The 19,007-nt window shown below is 40.2% G+C and overlaps 1 protein-coding gene across 2 annotated transcripts in view; it reads left to right on the top strand.

Moving 5' to 3' along the window:
• Window positions 1-13,665, top strand: part of Gpc6 (glypican 6) — a 1,039,564-nt gene extending 1,025,899 nt beyond the window's left edge. For both annotated transcript variants that reach the window (XM_026399851.2, XM_026399859.2), the window contains 2 exons: window positions 8,220-8,395; window positions 13,463-13,665. In XM_026399851.2, coding sequence (XP_026255636.1) covers window positions 8,220-8,395; window positions 13,463-13,665 — 379 coding nt within the window. The remainder of the gene's footprint in view (window positions 1-8,219; window positions 8,396-13,462) is intronic.
• Window positions 13,666-19,007: the final 5,342 nt, after the last annotated feature.

Here is a 19,007-nt window from a genome sequence, read left to right as displayed (position 1 = left end):
ACCTGCTGAAGATGGGTGAATATGTAACTTAGAACAAGAAATTGCTACAGAGACTTGTATGGAATGGAGCTCATTTCATTTGCACCAACAAACAGTTGAAATTGCTCACACCTCACTCTTCTGATTATGCTCAGATACATTTTCAGGCACCTGAAAACAAACCTAAGCCAGCAGCTAGGCATCTTGTTTCACCCCTTTTCTACCTCGGTCCCCACTTGGATTCATGTCAACCCCACTGGGCACCTCTAAGCTAACCTTCCCTTCTAGTGCCTCCCATCTCATACTTGTACCTTCCAAATCCTAATCTTGAGAGTGTGTGTCCCTTTCCCTCCAAATGCAACTCTTTTTTCAGTATTTTGAAACAGAACAACTGCCAGTATGTGAAAAAGAAATAAGAAAAATCACCCCCTTCACAATAGCTTCAACAAATAAACAAATAGAAGACCTGGGAATTAATCTAACCAAGGAGGTAAAAGATCTGTACTGTGAAAACTATAGAACACCAAAAAAAAAAAGAAAGAAAGAAAGAAATTGAAGAGGCCCTCAGAAATGGAAAGACCTTCCGTGTTCTTGGATAGGCAGAATGAATATAGTCAAAATAACCATACTACCAAAAATAATATAAATATTCAATGCACTCCCCATCAAAATACCAATGACATTCTTCACAGAAGTAGACGAACAAACAGTCCTAAAATTCAATTGGAAGAATAAGAAACCCAGAATAGCCACAGCAACTCTGAGCCAGAAAAGTGATGTAGGAGGCATCACAATACCTGACTTCAAATTATACCATAGAGCTATCGTAGCAAAAGCAGCATGGTATTGGCATCAAAACAGACGTGAAGACCCATGGAACAGAACACATAATAAAGAGACAAACTCACATACTTGTAGCCATCTAATACTTGACAAAGTTGCCAAAAATATATTTTGGAGAAAAAGACATCCTTTTTAATAAATGGTGCTGGGAAAATTGTATAGCAATATGTAGAAAAATAAATTAGATCTTATGTCTCATCCTGCACAAAACCCAAATCAAAATGGATCAAAGACTTAAGATTTAGTCTTGTAATTGTAGAAAAAAAATATACGGTATACACTTCATCATATAGGTACAGGCACCAACTTCTTCAACAAGACCCCTAAAACTCAAGAAATAAAATCAAGAATCAATAAGTGGGATATTATCAAATTAAAATCTTCTGCACAGCAAAGGGAATGAAGAGAGAGCCTACGGAACTGGAGACAATCTTTGCCAGCCACATCCCTGACAGGGAACTAATATACAGAACATAAAATGAACTCCAAAAACTCAATGCTAAAAAAAAAAAAAAAAAAAAAAACCAAGTAGTCCAATCAGTAAATGGGCAAAATAGCTAAACAGAAATTTCTCAAAAGAAGAAATACAAATGGCCAAGAAATATATGAAAAAAAAAATTCAGCATCTCTAGCACTTAGGGAATGAAAGTCAAAACTACACTAAGATTTCATCTCACGCTAGTCAGATTGGCAGTGATCAAGAACATGAATAATAATAAATGCTGGTGAGGATGTGGGGGGAAAGGTTACACTGCAAATCAGTGTAACCACTCTGGAAAGCAGTGTGGAGTTTCCTCAAAAAACTAGGAATGGAGCCACCATAAGACCTAGCTATTTCACTCCTCAGTATTTATCCAAAAGAACTAAAATCAACATACCATAGTGGTACAGCCACAGCAATGTTAATAACAGCACAATTCACCATAGCTAAATCATGGAGTCAACCCAGAGGCCTGTCAATAGATGAGTAGATTAAGAAAATGTGGTCTATATACACAGCGGAGTTTTGCTCAGCTATAAAGAAGAATGAAATGATGGCATTTGCTGGTAAATGGATAGAAATGAAGAAAATCATGCTAAGTGAAACAAGCCAAACTCAGACAAGCAAAGGTTGAATGTTTCCTGTCGTATGTGGAAGCTAGAACAAAATAAGGGAAAGAAGACAGTGGGCGAGGGAAGGGGATAGCACAAAGACACAGGTAAGATTAGTGGAGTCGACGTAGGTGAATGAGAGAGGGAGGAAGAGAAAGGGGAAGATAAATGGAATGGATTTAACAAAATCATGCTATATTCATATATAAAGATACCAAAAGGAACTTCACTTTTAGGTATTTGTAGAAGAAAGCAAGTTTAATAGAATAGAGGAGGGAGAATAACAGGAGAGAAGAGGGGAGGAAAAGGAAGAGATGGAGTTTGAAATCATGTATGATTTTGTCAAAATGAACTCAGCCAGTTACTATGTATGATTACAATTCTCAAAAAAATAAATAAATAAATGAAAAGGCAGAACAACGGCTGGCATGAACATGCTGATGAGACACTGATTGCTGACAAGTCGACATGCCCATCCTCCCACACCCCACATTCATATGTCAACAGATCTTTCTGGAAGCATTGGCTCAACCATAAAGAGTCGTTGTCAGTGATGATAATGGAAAGTACAGTGGTTGACCAGTGGAAAACTTCTGCAGGAACGAGTGTGTCTGACGTCTCTCAGGTGACAAGCTGTCAACTCTGCCATTGAGGGTCCTGGCGCAGAGCCTGCAGCCACCCACAAGATTGAATATGTCAGCCCCGCTGTTAAGTTCTTGCATGACTCTTCCTAATCAGCTATCATATTTGGATGTGATCAAAGAAGGCTACATTAATGACAGGAAATTAAATGGGAAAAAAAATGTAATTCTGCAAAACTGTCAAAGAGTGGGTTTCTAGCCATGTTCTTGTAAACAGAAGCCAACCAAAATGAGGAGGCTGTGCTTGGCTGCTCTTGGATGCCAACCACTTGCCACATCATAGCATGAAGCATTGGCAGATGATGATGCCCCTGTTCAAGCTTCTGCAATTTTTCCTCCCTTCTGGTTTCTCCCTGTTCCAAGTAAATACGCATCCCGCCTTAGAGCCAGGGATGTCCATGACAAGATTCCCCCTCTATGTCTCCCAAAGATACGATGGTATAAGAAATACAATGCCAACAAGTTGAAGAGATGAACAGAAACTAATCAAAGGAAGAAGCTTGGGGGCTCAACAATGGGTCTATTCCTGCAGGACATGAGCTTTAACATAAAGAAACCACCCATGGCGGACAGCAGATGAATGGGCTCATGAGACCGTGGTGCTCAGCTGGGCTTTCACAAACCTTTGTGGCTGCACAATGGCCATCCACAGATTTAGTTAACCTCAGGACCTAGCTCTGGTGTGGCAAAATGGTCATTTTCTTTTTCAACTACTGTAGGCTAAAGTTTTGTATTATCTTTAAAGTCGCCTTTTGAATACACCAAAAGGAAGAAAGGTTCTAGAGGGGACCAGGGCATTGTTACTTGTTTTTATGGTAAGTGGCTGAGCATCAGTAGGCACAGTTTGAGACTAGGTTTTCTTGGCAGTCTCTTATTGTTCTTGGATGTTCAGACTCCCAGGGGCAGCATTTTCATGCAAGGGATTGCAGTGAGCTGCTGATAAATGATGCTTGGCTTGCCGAGCTGTGCACACAGCATCTGAGAGAGACAAAGACTGTCTCTAACTCAGCCTAGGTACAGCTGCAGGAACCATTGTCCAGAATGTAGAGGAAGAACAGCATCAACCATCACCTTACAACCCTCCCAATTCTTGTGTCTGAAGCAGATGGCCTGCACTTGCCACTATTATTCCAATGGACTTTCATAAATAGATAGAACTCCTAGAGCCTGGCACATATAATTGCATGTCAATAATTGTTGATCCAATGTCATACATTAGAAGTTATATCAGAAGGGCCATCTCAGAATCCTAGAAGATTTTATTTATATCAGCTATATTAAAAGCCACAACAGAAGTTTTGCTTTATAGCAAAAATAAAGAGTTATGGGTCCATGGCTTTTTAAAATTTCTATTAGGACATTTTTTTAGGGCAATAATAGCTGAAGCTTCATGGGAAAGAATTTACAGTGCACTCTGCGTGTTTTACTATTCATTATTTAGCGAACATTGTAAAATCAATTTTGTTCAAGATATGGATGAAAATATAGAGCTTTTCAGGTCACCTCTGATTTAAAATGGATAAAGCAATTCATACACAAGTACGTCATGCACAAGATCCAATACCTGAAAAACGGCTTAAGTATCAAAGTTTCCCTGTCAAAGGATGAAGGACAGAGCCACCTGGAATTATTATGTTATTGTCTCTATTTTTGTATATTTTGAAATCTTCTAAAATAAAAACATTATCAAAAAAGAAAGGAAAAATGTGCCCCTTTTGGTGACGGGTCCCCTGCAGGTGTGTGGCTTTGTGACCTTGGAACTGAGGCTGGATTTCAGCACGGACCTGTTCCCTCAGCTCAGAGAAGTGGTTGTGCAATGCACAGAAGGCCCAATTGAACTTTGCAACTGTACAAAAGGGTGAGAAGATTCCTGAAAGCTGAAGATATCTTGGGAGAAAGTGAGGATCGGCCTGGGATTTAAATGGAAAAGTACATCACAGACCACAACAAAAACCAACCAACCAACCAACAAACCCCATGGGATACTGTTTGTTTAAAAAAAAAAAAGGCTTGCTTTTTCCTCTGCTCTCATACCACGATCAACACAGACTTCTGACATCAGATTGTGGGGATTTCTCCCCATAGCAAGTGAGTGATGGATTCTGAGCAGACACCAGTAGGTGTCCTCTAATCGAATTCAGTTCTTTTTTTTTTTTTATACCAGAGATTGAACCCAGGGAGGGTAACCACTGAGCCACATCCCCAGCCCTATTATTTATTTATTTATTTGTTTGTTTATTTATTTATTTATTTTGAGACAGGGTCTTACTAAGTTGCTTAGGGCCTCACTAAGTTGCTGAGGCTGGCTATGAACTTGAGATCCTTCTACTTCAACCTCCCAAACTGCTATGATTATAGGTTTATGCCACTGTGTCCAGCCCCAATTCTGACACTACTTTTTGAGGGCTCAATCCCCAAAACTGCCCCCAAGATTGCTTATGATGTCAGTCTCAGTCCTTAGGTTGTTTACCTGTGCTTCTGACAGACTGGCTCTAAATAGGGGTTCACACAACTCCCTCCTTAGTTTTGATTAATTTTGACATATGAGAGAGAGGCATGGAGCCCCTCTCCCTCTGTGGGTGTGCTGCCCTCCAGAACCGCTGTGTCTTCTGTTATCCAGGACCCCTCTGAACCCTTTAGGTTTTTCTGGGGGCTTCCTTGCATAGACATGGTTGCTAACAGCCTGGTGAGGAACCCAGCAAGGCCTGTCCTCTTTGGTATTTCTCTTGACGGCATTCCTGTGCAGCATTCCTCCCTCCAGAGTATGGGGCAGGACCCTCCTGAAATTAGGGGTCTCTTAGAACCTCCTATAAGACAAGGTAGGTTGAAGAATTCCTTTAAGGCCAGTCCAAAGGAATAGATGGAATGGAGGGAATATTAGGGCTTCTACAACCTGCCTTGGAAAAGAGAAATTCTAGTTTCCATGGCCTGTGTTGGGAAGAATTCATGAGCCAGGAAACAGGGATGAAGGCCAACTATGTACTTTACAATATTATGGATGAGCCAGCAAAGATGGATACAGAGAGTAGATTTGTTGTAGGGGACAGATGAGGCAGGGCACCGAAGATATCAGGAAACAGTTTTATTTGACTACAGCCAGGTTCGGAGGGTACGGCTTTCACTGTAATCAATTAATCCCCTGAACCCCGAGTTGAGGTAGCTTCAGAACTTTATACCCAGGGAGTAAGGGGAGGGGCTCAGAAGTTCACAGTCTGCAGAAGATCACATAAAAGCAGCTTTTTCTTTCATTGTTCTGGGAAAGTTAATCCTTCAAAGACAGCACCTGATAAGGGGAGAGCTTCTTCTCCCCTTTCTTTCCTCCCCCTGCCAGGTATTACCTTGGAGCCCAATTGGTAACTTACCTTAGAAATGTAGACTTCTCTGTGAAGCCCAGCTCAAGGCCAGAGGCCTTGTTAAAGGATCTGTCTTTTTTTTTTTTTAAACCACATTTTGCATTTGCAAACACACTTTTACAAACTACTAAACTGTATAAATGTTTGTGAAAAACTAGAAAAAGGGGTGTTCAGCACCTGGAGAGCTGATCTCTTCCAAGACAGTGGCCAAGTAAAATACAGCAACAGAAAAATAGGAAGTTTGACTACATTGAACTCTTTTGTAGAGACTCTTTTGCTGATAGTCCTAAAATCAATTATGGTGAAGATTCTGGAGAAGCTTAGTTAAGATTTTCTGTGGAGGAGGGGGTACCACTACAGATTCTAAAAGAGGAAGAGAATCCCTTGGAGGGAGGATCGCAGCATAAGAAAGCAGACCTGGACAGAGACAGGCTTAGATAGCTGAGCTATAAAGTGTGACTCCTCGTTTATGATCTGCCAAACAAGACGGGGCAGTGGTTGGGCAGTGGGCTTTGGGCCTAGACTTCATTTAAATCATGGTTTCGCCATCGATGAGACTGTACATTTTCTCATCTTCACTGAGCCTTGGTTTTCTGTTTCATAAAAGGAGATGAAATGATGCTAATCTCCTAGGTGTGCTGTTGGACTGGGTTTAAAACTGCCTTAAAAAACGCTGAGCGCGGGGCCTGATATTTCGTAAGTGTATCATGGGGCATCAGCCACTGTGCTCAGAAGTTTTTAGACAGAGGAGAAAAGTGGTATTTTAGGAAAATGAATCAGACAGCATATGCAGGATGTTCCCGAAAGAAAGAAAGGGGCAAGGAAGTCATAGCAAAGCCGCTGTAGCCATCTGCACTCAAAAAAAGGACACAGCAAATAGCAACAAAGAAGCAGGTAGGAGAAGCTTCCTTAGGCAAGAGTCAGAGGACTGGAAAATTGGCAGGTGAGCGTCAGGCGGCAGAGAGGGCCGTGAGCAGATCTCCAGCCTCTGCTGCGGAAATACGCCTCCACAGCTTTTGGCAGCTGACCCTGAAGGGCAGACAACTTTGACGTTTTGTTACCAGTTAAAGAAATACTGAGCTCAGGACTATTAGATACCACCCTTTTGTTTTACCAGATATTGGGAAATCCCCCAAATTAGACTCAAGATTTCATTACAAAATAAAATCCATGATAGACACCTCCAATATGCTAGAAGCCACTGGTTAATCCTATAATGCCCACCCACCCCCAATTATTTTTTTAATATCCAGAAGGTTCTTCAGATTAAAATCTGAGGTAAGGGCCCCTTCTTTGGGGTAAGGCCTCTTCCTACAAGAGAACTCTCCCAGCTCATGTGTCATGTGTAAATCTAGTTCTTATAATCAAAATTAACAAATGAGGAAGCTATCAAGTCCTTGACTGAGCTCTCAGCAACTTTTTTTGTATGGGGAGAAAGAGATTTAGTTAATTTTAAGAAATGATATCTCTAAGACTGGATTTAGTACTTATTTGTCGGCCAACCTACCTAGGAATTCACTGCCACTTGAAAAAAACATCATATGGCTCACCTATTCCACTCCTCAGTATTTGTACTAAAGAATTAAAGTCCTCATATACAGTGATACAGGCATACCCATGTTGATAGTAGCACAGTTCACAAACTTTGAAACCAGACCGGGTGTCCATCAACAGATAAGTGAATAAAGAAAATGTGGCATATATACACAATGGTGTTTTATTTAGCCATAAAGAAAATTGAAATTATGTCATTTACAGGAAAACGGGTGGAACTAGAGACCCATCATATAAAGTGAAATAAGTCCAACTCAGAAAGTTAAGGGTTAGATGTTTTCTGTCATTTGAAGAAGTTAGAGAGGAAAAAGGGGATGTGGGGAAGGTGGTAGAAGATCTCATGAAAATCAGAGGGAGATCAATAGAGGAAAGGGATCAAGTGGTGGGAGGTGGGGCAGCAGGTGACAGTGCTGGGGGAGTGATTGTGGCCATATTATATTATTATATTGTGTGCATCAACAAATATATAACAACAAATCCTATCAATATATATAACTATATAATATAGTTTATATAATTTAATATATATATATATAATTTTAAAATTGCAAGAAACAAACAACAACAAAAAAAAAAAGTCAAAAGCCATTTTAGCTACATCACCTTCTGTAAAAAATCATTTTTGCTTTTGGGCAAATTTTTTTCCAGGAATTAAGTCCAGTTCTAGGTGGTTTGGCTGTTCAAGACAGCATGGCAGAGTCCAGTTCTGAGTCCCTGCTGCCTCACCCCAATTTGTTTCTCCCTCTCTGCTTTGCAGATACTTGCCTGAGATCATGAATGACGGGTTGACCAACCAGATCAATAACCCTGAGGTGGATGTGGACATCACACGGCCAGACACCTTCATCAGACAGCAGATCATGGCTCTGCGCGTGATGACCAACAAATTGAAGAATGCCTACAATGGCAATGACGTCAACTTCCAGGACACCAGTAAGGAAATCTTTTCCAGAACCAGCCACTTCCAGAGTGAAAAACAGTCATAGCAGATGACACCATCATTTTTCTTTAAGAACAATGTGCACATATAATGATGTCTCCTTCTTCCCCTCAGGCTGTCCAATCCTCAAAACTTGGGATGATACAAAAAATCACAACTGACCTTAATAGTTTCAGTAGGCACATGCAGCCATTCCAAAGGGAAAACCGAGTTTCTGAGTTTCATCTACCAGTTGATGCATTTGTGATAAAATAGCGAAGTCATGTTCTTACTTTCTCCTCTCTACATCTTCATTTACAGCTGCCCCAAACTCCCACCCCCAGTCTTACCACTTGTAAACTGGCATCCTGAACGCAGACAGATGGTCCTGACATACGACAGTTCTACTTATGATTCTTTGAGTTTATTGTGGTGTGAAAGCCATACACGTTCACGTTGAAACTGTCCTTCAAATTTTGCATTTGGATCTTTTTCCAGATTAGCACTATGCAGTACGATGTTCTCACCACGCTGGGCAGAGACAGCAAGCTGCAGCTCCCGGTCAGCCAGGTCACGAAGGGAAACAGCTGACCCTGTAGAATTGCTTGCTGTTCAGTTAGCACGTCAGGCAGGTTACGTGTGCTCAGTGCATTTCTGACTTACGAATATTTTCAACTCAATAATGGGTTTATGGGGACGTGACTTCATCCTAAGCTGAGAAGCAGCTGTACCTCAAGTCTTAGGATTCCCCTTCTATCGAATGGGAAGCACCTCTGCCTCAGGAGCTGTTGGGAAGCTCCCTCAAGGTGATTTATAAGGAGCTAAGACAGTGCCTGGTGGGTAGTGAGGGAGTTCAACTGCATTAATTTCCTGTCTTTCGGATTGTGCACATACACACAAACCACAGGTGCTGGCATCTGAAATACTGAGAGGAATCAAAAAAAAATGCTGGTGCAATATTATACATGACTATTTTATTAAGGATCACAAAAGCATTAGAAGTGATTTGAAGGACTAGCAAGTGAACATGAACATGAAACTAACCATATTTGTGTTTTGTCTAAGTGGATTCAAAAGGCAGCACTACAAAGGCAAATATTTTCTTTGGCTTTTTGGGTTTTTTTGTTGTGTTGGTTTCCTCTTAAGTGTGAACCCTTACAAAGAGAGTTCCTGGGAAAAGAATCCTGGAGCTAAGATGTGAAGTTGCCAGTGATTCTGTAATTTGGTCACTGAAGCAAAAGACAATGCCTGTGTGCTTGAATTAATGAGACAGAAAAAAGCAAGTTACAGATGGAAGACATTAAGTCACCTAAGTCTTTGCCACCATCCTACCGAGCCATCCCCTGAAGAAAATTTTAAGTGCATTATTCCATTTTAAAGAAGTCAAAAATAATTTTCGAAGCCCAGGATAATTATCATCTGATGGACATCATTGCTGTAGAAGTTTCTAGAATCATCCCATTATCCTCTCTGTTCTTAACTAAACCTTTCCCTTCCTCTTCAGAAGAGAATGTTAGACCCAGTTTTAGGCTTTGTTGCTTCTGCCTTGCTCATTACTTAGCCACACTTTCCTCATTTTATCCATTCTGTCTCCTCCATGTAATAAAATGCTTTCTTACCTGCAGAGTAACAGTTGGAATGAATAATTCAAGATTCATAAGAATTAGCCAATGTTGACCTTATTGCTTCTCTCTCCTTACAGAGGAGAGAGAACTTAAAGAGGTTACGTGCATGTCAATCTGCAAAGCTCAGGAAATGTCCAGGAGGCAGGGACTTTGCTCCATCTCCTTTCAAAAGAAGATAAAAATCAACAGCAGTTAAGAGCATCCCTCAGCTCTAACCCAAGCACCAAATTTGGCCTCTCTTTTAGAATACTGCCTGTGATATAAAACCTTTCACATCTCACAGCCATCATCACCCATATTGCTTGTGACATTTTTTAAGTTGCCCATCCCTTGTCCTAATGCCATGTTTGTTATTCCTTTTCAGAAAGAGATGGGGCCATTATTTTTCCCAACTGGAACCTCTTGTCATTATTTGCTTGTCACATTTTTAATATTCCACGTCACTCTAATAATATCTTTGTAAAGGTTATATTACTTCTTGTTCATGATACCTATGTTGAGAACAAGTCCCTTCACAATTCTGGTGTCTCTGAATTTAATTAATGGATATCATCCGCCCCTTTTTAAAGTCCATTAAAGAAAAAGCAGAGAAAAATGTTACGAACATCGTATATGTATTCAAGTGATCTTATCTGATATTTAGATGTCCCACTTGAAAAACAATAACACAGTGCTGAGTTTTGTCTTTCTCACGCTAGGGCCCATTAGAAGAGTCCCCTCTACTACCATGGCTTCACTTAAGTAGCATCAGTAGCCAAGATGGCACCAATCCCAGCTCAAGGCCCATCAGCATCTCAGACCAACAGGGAGGAGCTTAGATCATTGACTAAGGAGGAACAACAAACAAAGCTTAGTTTCCTGAATGCCTTCCGAGAATGTTTTCTCACTTATTCCTCATGATGATTTTGTAAAATAGACATTATTAATTTTATTTTTTTACAGGTGAGAAAATGTAGCCTCAGCAAAGTTATTCAGCTTGCCCTACTCCATTTAAATTAGTAATGACATCTTAAATTTTGCTGTAGGAACTATAGTTTTTCTATCAGGTGTCACTGACAGTGGTGGGCTGGGTGGTCTGTTGTACTGTACAGAGTCGTCTTCACATACACTCTGCAAGGCACCTGCTATCACGCACGTGGGTTAAGATAAGGAAACTGAGTCAAGTGCTAGAGGCACATTTCCTTATTCAACAAGTATTTACCAACCACCTGCTATATGCCAGGAGCCATGAAAATTCAGGAGTGAACAATATCTACATTCTACACATTCTCAAGAGGAAATCAACAGTAAACGATAGAACAGACAAATAAATAATACAATCCCAGGTAGAGATAAGTACCTTCACAAAGCTGACACAGTAGTGGGAGATTGGTTTCAGCCCCCCTCCCCTGACACCAAAATCCACAGATGCTCCAGTCTCCTATATAAAATGGCTTAGTATTTGCATGTAACCTCCTATATGCTTTAAATCACCTCTAAATCACCTCTAACACCTATACAATGTAAGTGCTATGGAAACCGTTATTATACTGTATTGTTTAGGGAACTGTGACAAGAAAAAAATGCCTGTACATGCTCAGTACAACACAACCATCATAGGACTAACCACAGAGTGCCCAGTGCTGGGAGAGACTGAGGGTCTGAAATGGCAGGGGCCCCCATCAGGAACTTCTGACACTTCATTCCATTTATGTGGATTCAACTCAGTATGCAGCAAATTCAAGTTTTGCTCTTTTTAAAAAAAAATTTAAAAGCCAAGGAAGTTTATTTCTCACAGTTCTGCAGCCTGGGAAATCTCAGGTCAAGGGCCAGGGTTTGGAGTCCAGGGCAAGTCCCGTCTCTGCTTCCCAGATGGCACCTTGTTACTGTGCCCTCCAGAGAATGACCTCTGGCCACGCGTGGCAGGAGGGCAGAAGGGAGGGAGGCAGCTCCCTTGTAATTCCTATATGAGGTCATTCATCATCTCCAAGTTCTGCTTTTCAGGACTTTCTGGAATTATTCTTGATCCGCAGTTGGTTGACAACAGGGATTCAGAACCCTGATACAGAGAACTGGCTGTGACCGATGGAACCCGGTCTGGGGCCATATCTGAGAGACAAGGTTTATCATAAAGAAGGAACCAAGAAGTCAGGCCTGGGAATAGAGCAGGCCTAGAGGCATGGAGGGCAGAGGGGAAGGCGCCCCCCAGGGACAACAGGTCATGTGGGCACCTGAGCCCTGGTTTCAAGCAGGGAACGCCAAACTTTCTCCGTCAAGGACCAGGTAGTAGATATGCTGTGACAACTTTGAGATCTATCCAGTGCTGTCAGAACTACTCGACTTTGCCCTATGACAGTGCCAACTGGAGATAACCCAGATGTGAGGCCGCGGTCCCATCCGACTTCACAAACGGACACTGAAGTCTGAATTTCACATGGAGCCTTCTTACATGTCACAAAACATTACTCCTGGCTTTTTTTCCCAAGCTCTTAAGATTATAAAAACTGCTCTTAGGTGATGGACCCTAGAGAAACAGGCAACTGGTCGTAGCCCTGGTGTAGAGCGAGGTGCTGGGTAAGAAAGGGCCCATCCTTGCCCTTGGAGGAGAACATGAATGGGGAAAAATAGCTAAAAGCAACCATAAGGTTTCCCTTCCACAGCCCTTCACTGTGGCTCCTCCGGTTTCCTACTCACATGGTTGTTTTCCTTCTCTGCGCTTTCCTTTAAAATTCTCAGGTGGCTGAAGCAGGAGGATCACAAGTTCAAAGCCAGCCTCAGCAACTTCACAAGGCCCTAAGACCCTATCTCTAATAAAATATAAAAAGGGGTGGCGGGGCTGGGTGCAGTCGCGCACACCTGTAATCCCATTGGCTCCAGAGGCTGAGGCCGGAGGATCATGAGTTTAAAACCAGCCTCGGCAAAAGTGAGGTGCTAAGCAACTCAGTGAGACCCTGTCTTTAAATAAAATATGAAATCGGGCTGTGGATGTGACTCAGTGATCCAGTGTCCCTCAGTTCAATCTCTGGTACACCCACCTGCCCCCCCCCACAAAAAAATGGCTGAGGATGTGGCTCAGTGTTAAGTGCCCCGGGTTCAATTCCCCATATCAAAAATAAAACAAAAAAAGTGTCCTTTTCAAAATTCCTTTAAAGGCATGGTATCTGCTGAGAACACCAGCTCAGAGCACAGAGTGAAATTTCTTAATGTAATTTAAATATTGGCCAGAGAAAGAAATATCTTTCTGATGCCAAACAGGGTAGAGATGACTTATAACTCGGGATATCAATTAATGTTGTGTTTCAGCCACCTACTTGCATACAGTCCACCCGTCCATCATAAAGCTGCCCGCCCACCTGCACCATGGGGGACCCTTGGGTGGGACAGTTCCTGCCTACCGTGCCTGGATCTGCTGTGTTCTTTGCCTCCATTTCTTCCTGGAGTGTGGCCTAACTTTCTTTTTCAATCTTTCCACACCAGGTGATGAATCCAGCGGCTCAGGGAGTGGCAGTGGGTGCATGGATGATGTGTGTCCTACAGAGTTTGAGTTTGTCACCACGGAGGCCCCTGCAGTTGACCCCGACAGGAGAGAAGAGGACTCTTCTGCTGCCGGGCTTGGCCACTCCCTGCTCTCATGGTCCCTGGTCTGCATGGTGTTGGCACTGCAGAGACTGTGCAGATAATCCTGGGTTTTGGTCAGACGAAACTGCATTTTAGCTATCTGAGTGGCCAACTCCCTTCCTTTCTTACACTCTTGGACAATGGACTATACCACAAAAACTTACCGTTTTCTATGAGAAGAGAGCAGTACTGAGATCTGCCTCCCTTTTTGTTTTCCCAAAGAGTACCGGGTGCCAGATGAACCGCTTCCTCTTTTCAGCTATCTGTGGGGACTTTGTTTATTCCAGAGAGAATTCTTACTCCAATCTTTCGTACCAGGAGATTTTCTTACCTTCATTTGCTTTTATGCTGCAGAAGTAAAGAAGTCTCACGTTGTGAGTTTTTTCTCCCCCCTCCCCATTTAAAAAATTAAAAGGTAGGAAGAAAATAATTTTCCTTTTAAAATCAGGCCAAACCCCAAGACAACTACATTTTCAACAAAGAAGCAACAAAAGAGCAAAATAAAGGAACTGCAATGCTCTAGGTTCTGCATTGACAGCCAACTCCCAGGGTAAGCTTTTCTGTGACAATTCAGGTTTACAAAATGCTTATGGGAAGAAAGCTTGAAATTTTTTTAAAATGTAGTAAAATTACACTGTTGTCTTGGAGGTGCCATCTTGCACTCTAACCACAAATACCAAATTGATTTGGAGGTACTGATAATCAATTTAGAATTCCATCTTTAATATGAGAGCAAAACTTACTCCAACTCAGCACCTCTCTCTCAACCTGCCCAACGTCAATGTCAATAATGGCTCCATTTTCCTTAATTGTCTTAATGTCTGTCCATTGTATCCAATTGGCACAGATTTCTTCTTCATCTTCAGTTACTAGTGTACACCCCCATCAAATCATCCCCCCGTCCAACATCCCAATTGAATATCGTCTTCAGTGATACAATCTCTGCTTTTGCCACAGGTTTGACATGAATTTAGATGTTTCTGCCCTGTGTTCATTACCCTCCTAAAATAGGAGTTTGTTGGGGTTTTTTGGTTTTTGTTTTACGGAGTTGATAAACAGTTAGATCCATAGATAAGTTTTCCTGTTTGACTATTTGCTTTGTGTCGATTGGTTTCTGCATCACAAGGGCATTCTCCTACAAAATAACTCACAACAACAAAAAATTTCAAGACAAAAAAAAAAGAAACTATATATATAGTATGGACATGGAGATTTCTTTCACTTTTTTAGTCTTAGTATGATCATCTATTTTTATATCTATATATATATAAATCACAGATTTTAACTTCTTAATTCCAAGCTCAGGGTTGACACACCTTTGTAAAAAAAAAAAAAATGTTTTGTCAACCAGCTCTTCCTGTTTTGTGCTGCTCAGAGAAGGGATCCCTCAATGACCTGTGAGCACCAAGAATCAAGGAAGAGAACTTTTTACGTATCTAACTGTCCATCTCTTAAAAGTTTGCCAGGGCACATCCTTTCTGCGTGAGCCTGCTTTGTCCCCATTGCTCCAGACCTGTCCTGAGCTCATGGGACAAGCCATGGGTGTGCAGGACTTTGCTGGTAAGGGAAACTGTATGTGTAAAGAATGTTATTCACGAAAAAAGGAAAAAAAAAAAGCAAAACAAACAAACAAAAAAAAAAAACATTGCTTTCATGTGCAACACCTTCGGCCTCAGATTCCTGCTTGGCACTTGGATAAATGACCTACACTCAGGAGACCGGTTTAGAGTCTCAGCTTGCCCTGTCTGCCAAGTAAGCCAAAGCCAGGCCCCATGCTCCTCCTGGCAGAGAGAAGCAAAACAAACCAAACTGGGGCTTTCTGAGTACACTTGGCTGTCCATGTGTTTCTTGATTTTTTACAATGCATCCAGAGTTAGGAAAAGTAATATATCAGGACCCCGTAGTATGCCAGTCGCATTTTAACTAACTCATTGACAGTATTGACACGTCAACGGTATTTTTCGATCTCTGTTCTCATCAAACTTAAAATTAGTTATTGATTTAGTCATCACGTTTAAGTAGAACACATGCGGCACAACGGTATTAAGTATATTTGAGCACTTTTGCAAAACAGAAAGTATTTCCAAGCTTCTATTGCCACTAACGAAATATGAAATGTAGGAATCAGAGAGACTTTGTGGTATCTTTCCTTTAAATCTCGATGAAATTAGCGCCAAGTCTAATTCAGCATTATACACTTCTAGAAATCCATCCATTTCACTGCCAACCTTCAGCTTCCTATCACCAGTTACACATAACACATCTCTGAGAAAGACCAATTGTGTATGTTGCTCATTTCATTGTGTGTTCAGAAATCAGAACTGGTTTTCTCCAATAATTAAGGTGCAACACAAATTCAATCAACCTTGATTTTTCCAGAATATTTGAGTAATAACTTATTTTTATGGCTTTAAACTCCAACTCTTTTTCTAAAAACATTTCTGCATTCGCTTCTATAAAATAAATCAAGATGCTTTGTTTTTTTCCCTGTGCTTTCTCGCCCAACCAGTTTTGTGCATGTGTTTGAATACACGTTATATGAATGAATGTGAACCTATGTTCTATACGCACTAACCACACAGATAAATATATAAATGCCTGCTTCATTTGTTTCAACACCTTCATTATCAATATTATTCCTATGGATGAGATACAGTGATGCATATGAGCCAGGCAGAGAGCTGAAATGACTCTCAGTTAATAATGCCACAATATTAGTCACCCTGTATGAATATGGTTAAAATGTGACAGAACTACACTTCCTGGTTTTGATCATCATGCTACTATGTCATATGCTTTTCAGAATAATTGACCATGAGAATTTTCTTCAGTCCCTAAGGAATCTAGTTTCATCTAGGTATCCCTGTTCAGTAAGTATTTTGAAATTCCCCCTCCTAAATTAATTTTTCTTGTTTTAGCACAGTGATAGGGGATGCAGTGATGCTCCATTATCTTTCATGGCCTGCCTTCCTTTGTTCTGATGTCCCCTCAATTCTGTAATCACATCATAACTTCTGTTATGAGTAGAGAGGAATAAGCTCACTGCAATCGGACACTAGAAATTGGTGGGTGATGCTCATAACTGCAAACACTTAGCTTATTGAAGTGCCTCTATTTACATGTTCTTTAGTTATAATATGTATTTTTCTAACAGAAATACACGTCTGTAACTGATGTATATTATACTTTGTATATGTTACAACAAAAGCTAAATGGAGGCTAAAGTCTTTAGCAGAGAAGAATGAATTGCAAATTTGCCTATGAGAGATCTGCTTGTGGTTCTGTATCGAAGGGCAGCGTGACAGTCTCCTGTCATTTTAATGAAGGTCAAGCTGGTACTTTGATTATAGCCATCACAGACTATTAGCACTAGAAATCTGACTCCCTTATAGTGATTTACCCAAATGGATAAGTTACTCACATCATGTGCTTCCAATGTAAGGGATAGAAAATCCTGTTTTGTCTACACTAAGAAACACTATTACTCATCAATAAGCAGTAATAATTCAAAAAGTAACATTTGTTAAATTACATTGGAAATACTATTGGATGCAGAACCCTCATATTTAATTTACATCTCCTGCTGCAGACATTAGCCTACTGTCATTCTTTTGCCATTACATACATGTTTTGGCTATGGACCAAACACCAACTAAAGTCACCAACTAAAGTCCCCGAGGAGGAGGAGTAAAACAGCAAATTCTTGAGTTGTGATTCTTTTATTACTTCCTTGCAAGGCTAATTATCAGGCGGTTTGATTAAAGGTAGAAATGTTCAAAAAAGCAAGTTTTGACGTATCCAAAACTTGAAGAAATTCAAACTCATTTTCATTAACTTACAGTCACGAACAGATCTGATTTTAATTAAAAAGAAAAAAGCAGTTTAGCTTTGCCAACAGAAGAGGAGTAAAGGAGACTATAATTTATAAATTTGTAATGTGTTCCTCCTCGGTGGAGACATTAGCCAGTGTTTAGTCTTAGGCCAACTTAATACAAATAGTGTATTGATTTGTACGCATTCTAGAGACTTGCTATATCATGGTTTGCTACGGCACAGACTCAGCTTGGCATGGGAACATTTGGAGCGTCATTCAAAGTTGAGTAGTTACCGGAATCTTTGACATTGCCTTGTGAAGAGCTACTTCCATGAGAGAACACCCAAGGACAGCATAGTACTAAGGTCTCTGTGTGCATATACAGAATATATGTGCAGGATAAATGTGTGCACCAATCAAACCTAAAATTTTATGTGACTGTCGAATGATTATTATTTGGGTTAAGATTTTTCATTTCTGATTTGGATAGAAAATTGCTATTAATCTTGTATTAAAATAGTTTTAAAAAATCTACCCACCCTCTTTTTGCATTTTTCTTAATTATTTTGCCTAAACTTATGCCTTGGTCTAAAATTCAGAGCTTTGGAATGTTTTTGTTTGGGACCTTCTTAGAAGTTTCAGTATTAAAAAACAAGACACATAGATTAAATCAGTGCCACTCACCAAACTATATTCTATATTTGAAATTAGAAACTTTCAGAACTTTGGAACATTCAGAGTTTTCCAAATGTGTACGGGAAATTTCTAATTTCTCTTCTTCTGTATTGTTTTCTTCTTGAAGAAAAACTTTAATGGCTTAGAACTGATCTTAGTACTATATAAATGAGAAAAGAAAAATAAGCTTATATGTGAAAGGACTAACAATCTCCAAATTTAACAAATTGCATTGATTTTTGCATTTTGAAATGTTCCACATTCTCAGGCATGCTAAATATTGCATAACTTACTAAAGATTCATGTAACAACCATTTATTGAACTCCTCCTCTCTGACAGCCCTGCTCTGGTGCTATATCACTGGTTGCCAGAAGCCCCCAGTTGAAAATTATTCATTCCCTAATGCACTTAACCATGATTATTACATATGCATCACTTATTTCTACATAAAGGAACCCATATAATTAAAGTTATCAAGAATGAGTCATTTACCTACAAAGAATACTGAAATTTAACTTGCATTGTTGCCATCTTGGTTTTTACCTAAAAATGTGATTTTTACAAGACAACAAAGGAACTTTAGGATAATTCCACTTACAAAATCAGAATATAGGGGCTGGGGTTGTGGCTCAGCAGTACAGTACTCACCTAGCACCTGTGAGGCACTGGGTTTGATCCTCAGCACCACATAAAAATAAAATAAAATAAAGGTATTGTGTCCAACAACAACTAAATAAAAATATATATATATAATTTTTTAAAATCAGAATATAGCAAATGTGATTTGAAAGTAAACTAATTTATTGGCAAGGAAACATATCCCAATGGATTTGAAAAAAAAATAAGCCACAGTTCCTTTTTATCAGAGAATGACAATATTTTTTAATTTCCTCTTTGGATACATGGGTTGGGGT

The sequence above is a fragment of the Urocitellus parryii genome, chromosome 2 (assembly GCF_045843805.1).
Source record: "Urocitellus parryii isolate mUroPar1 chromosome 2, mUroPar1.hap1, whole genome shotgun sequence".
NCBI lineage: Eukaryota > Metazoa > Chordata > Mammalia > Rodentia > Sciuridae > Urocitellus > Urocitellus parryii.
The sequence above is the reverse complement of the archived record's forward strand: the minus strand, read 5'-3'. Positions and strand labels throughout refer to the sequence as shown.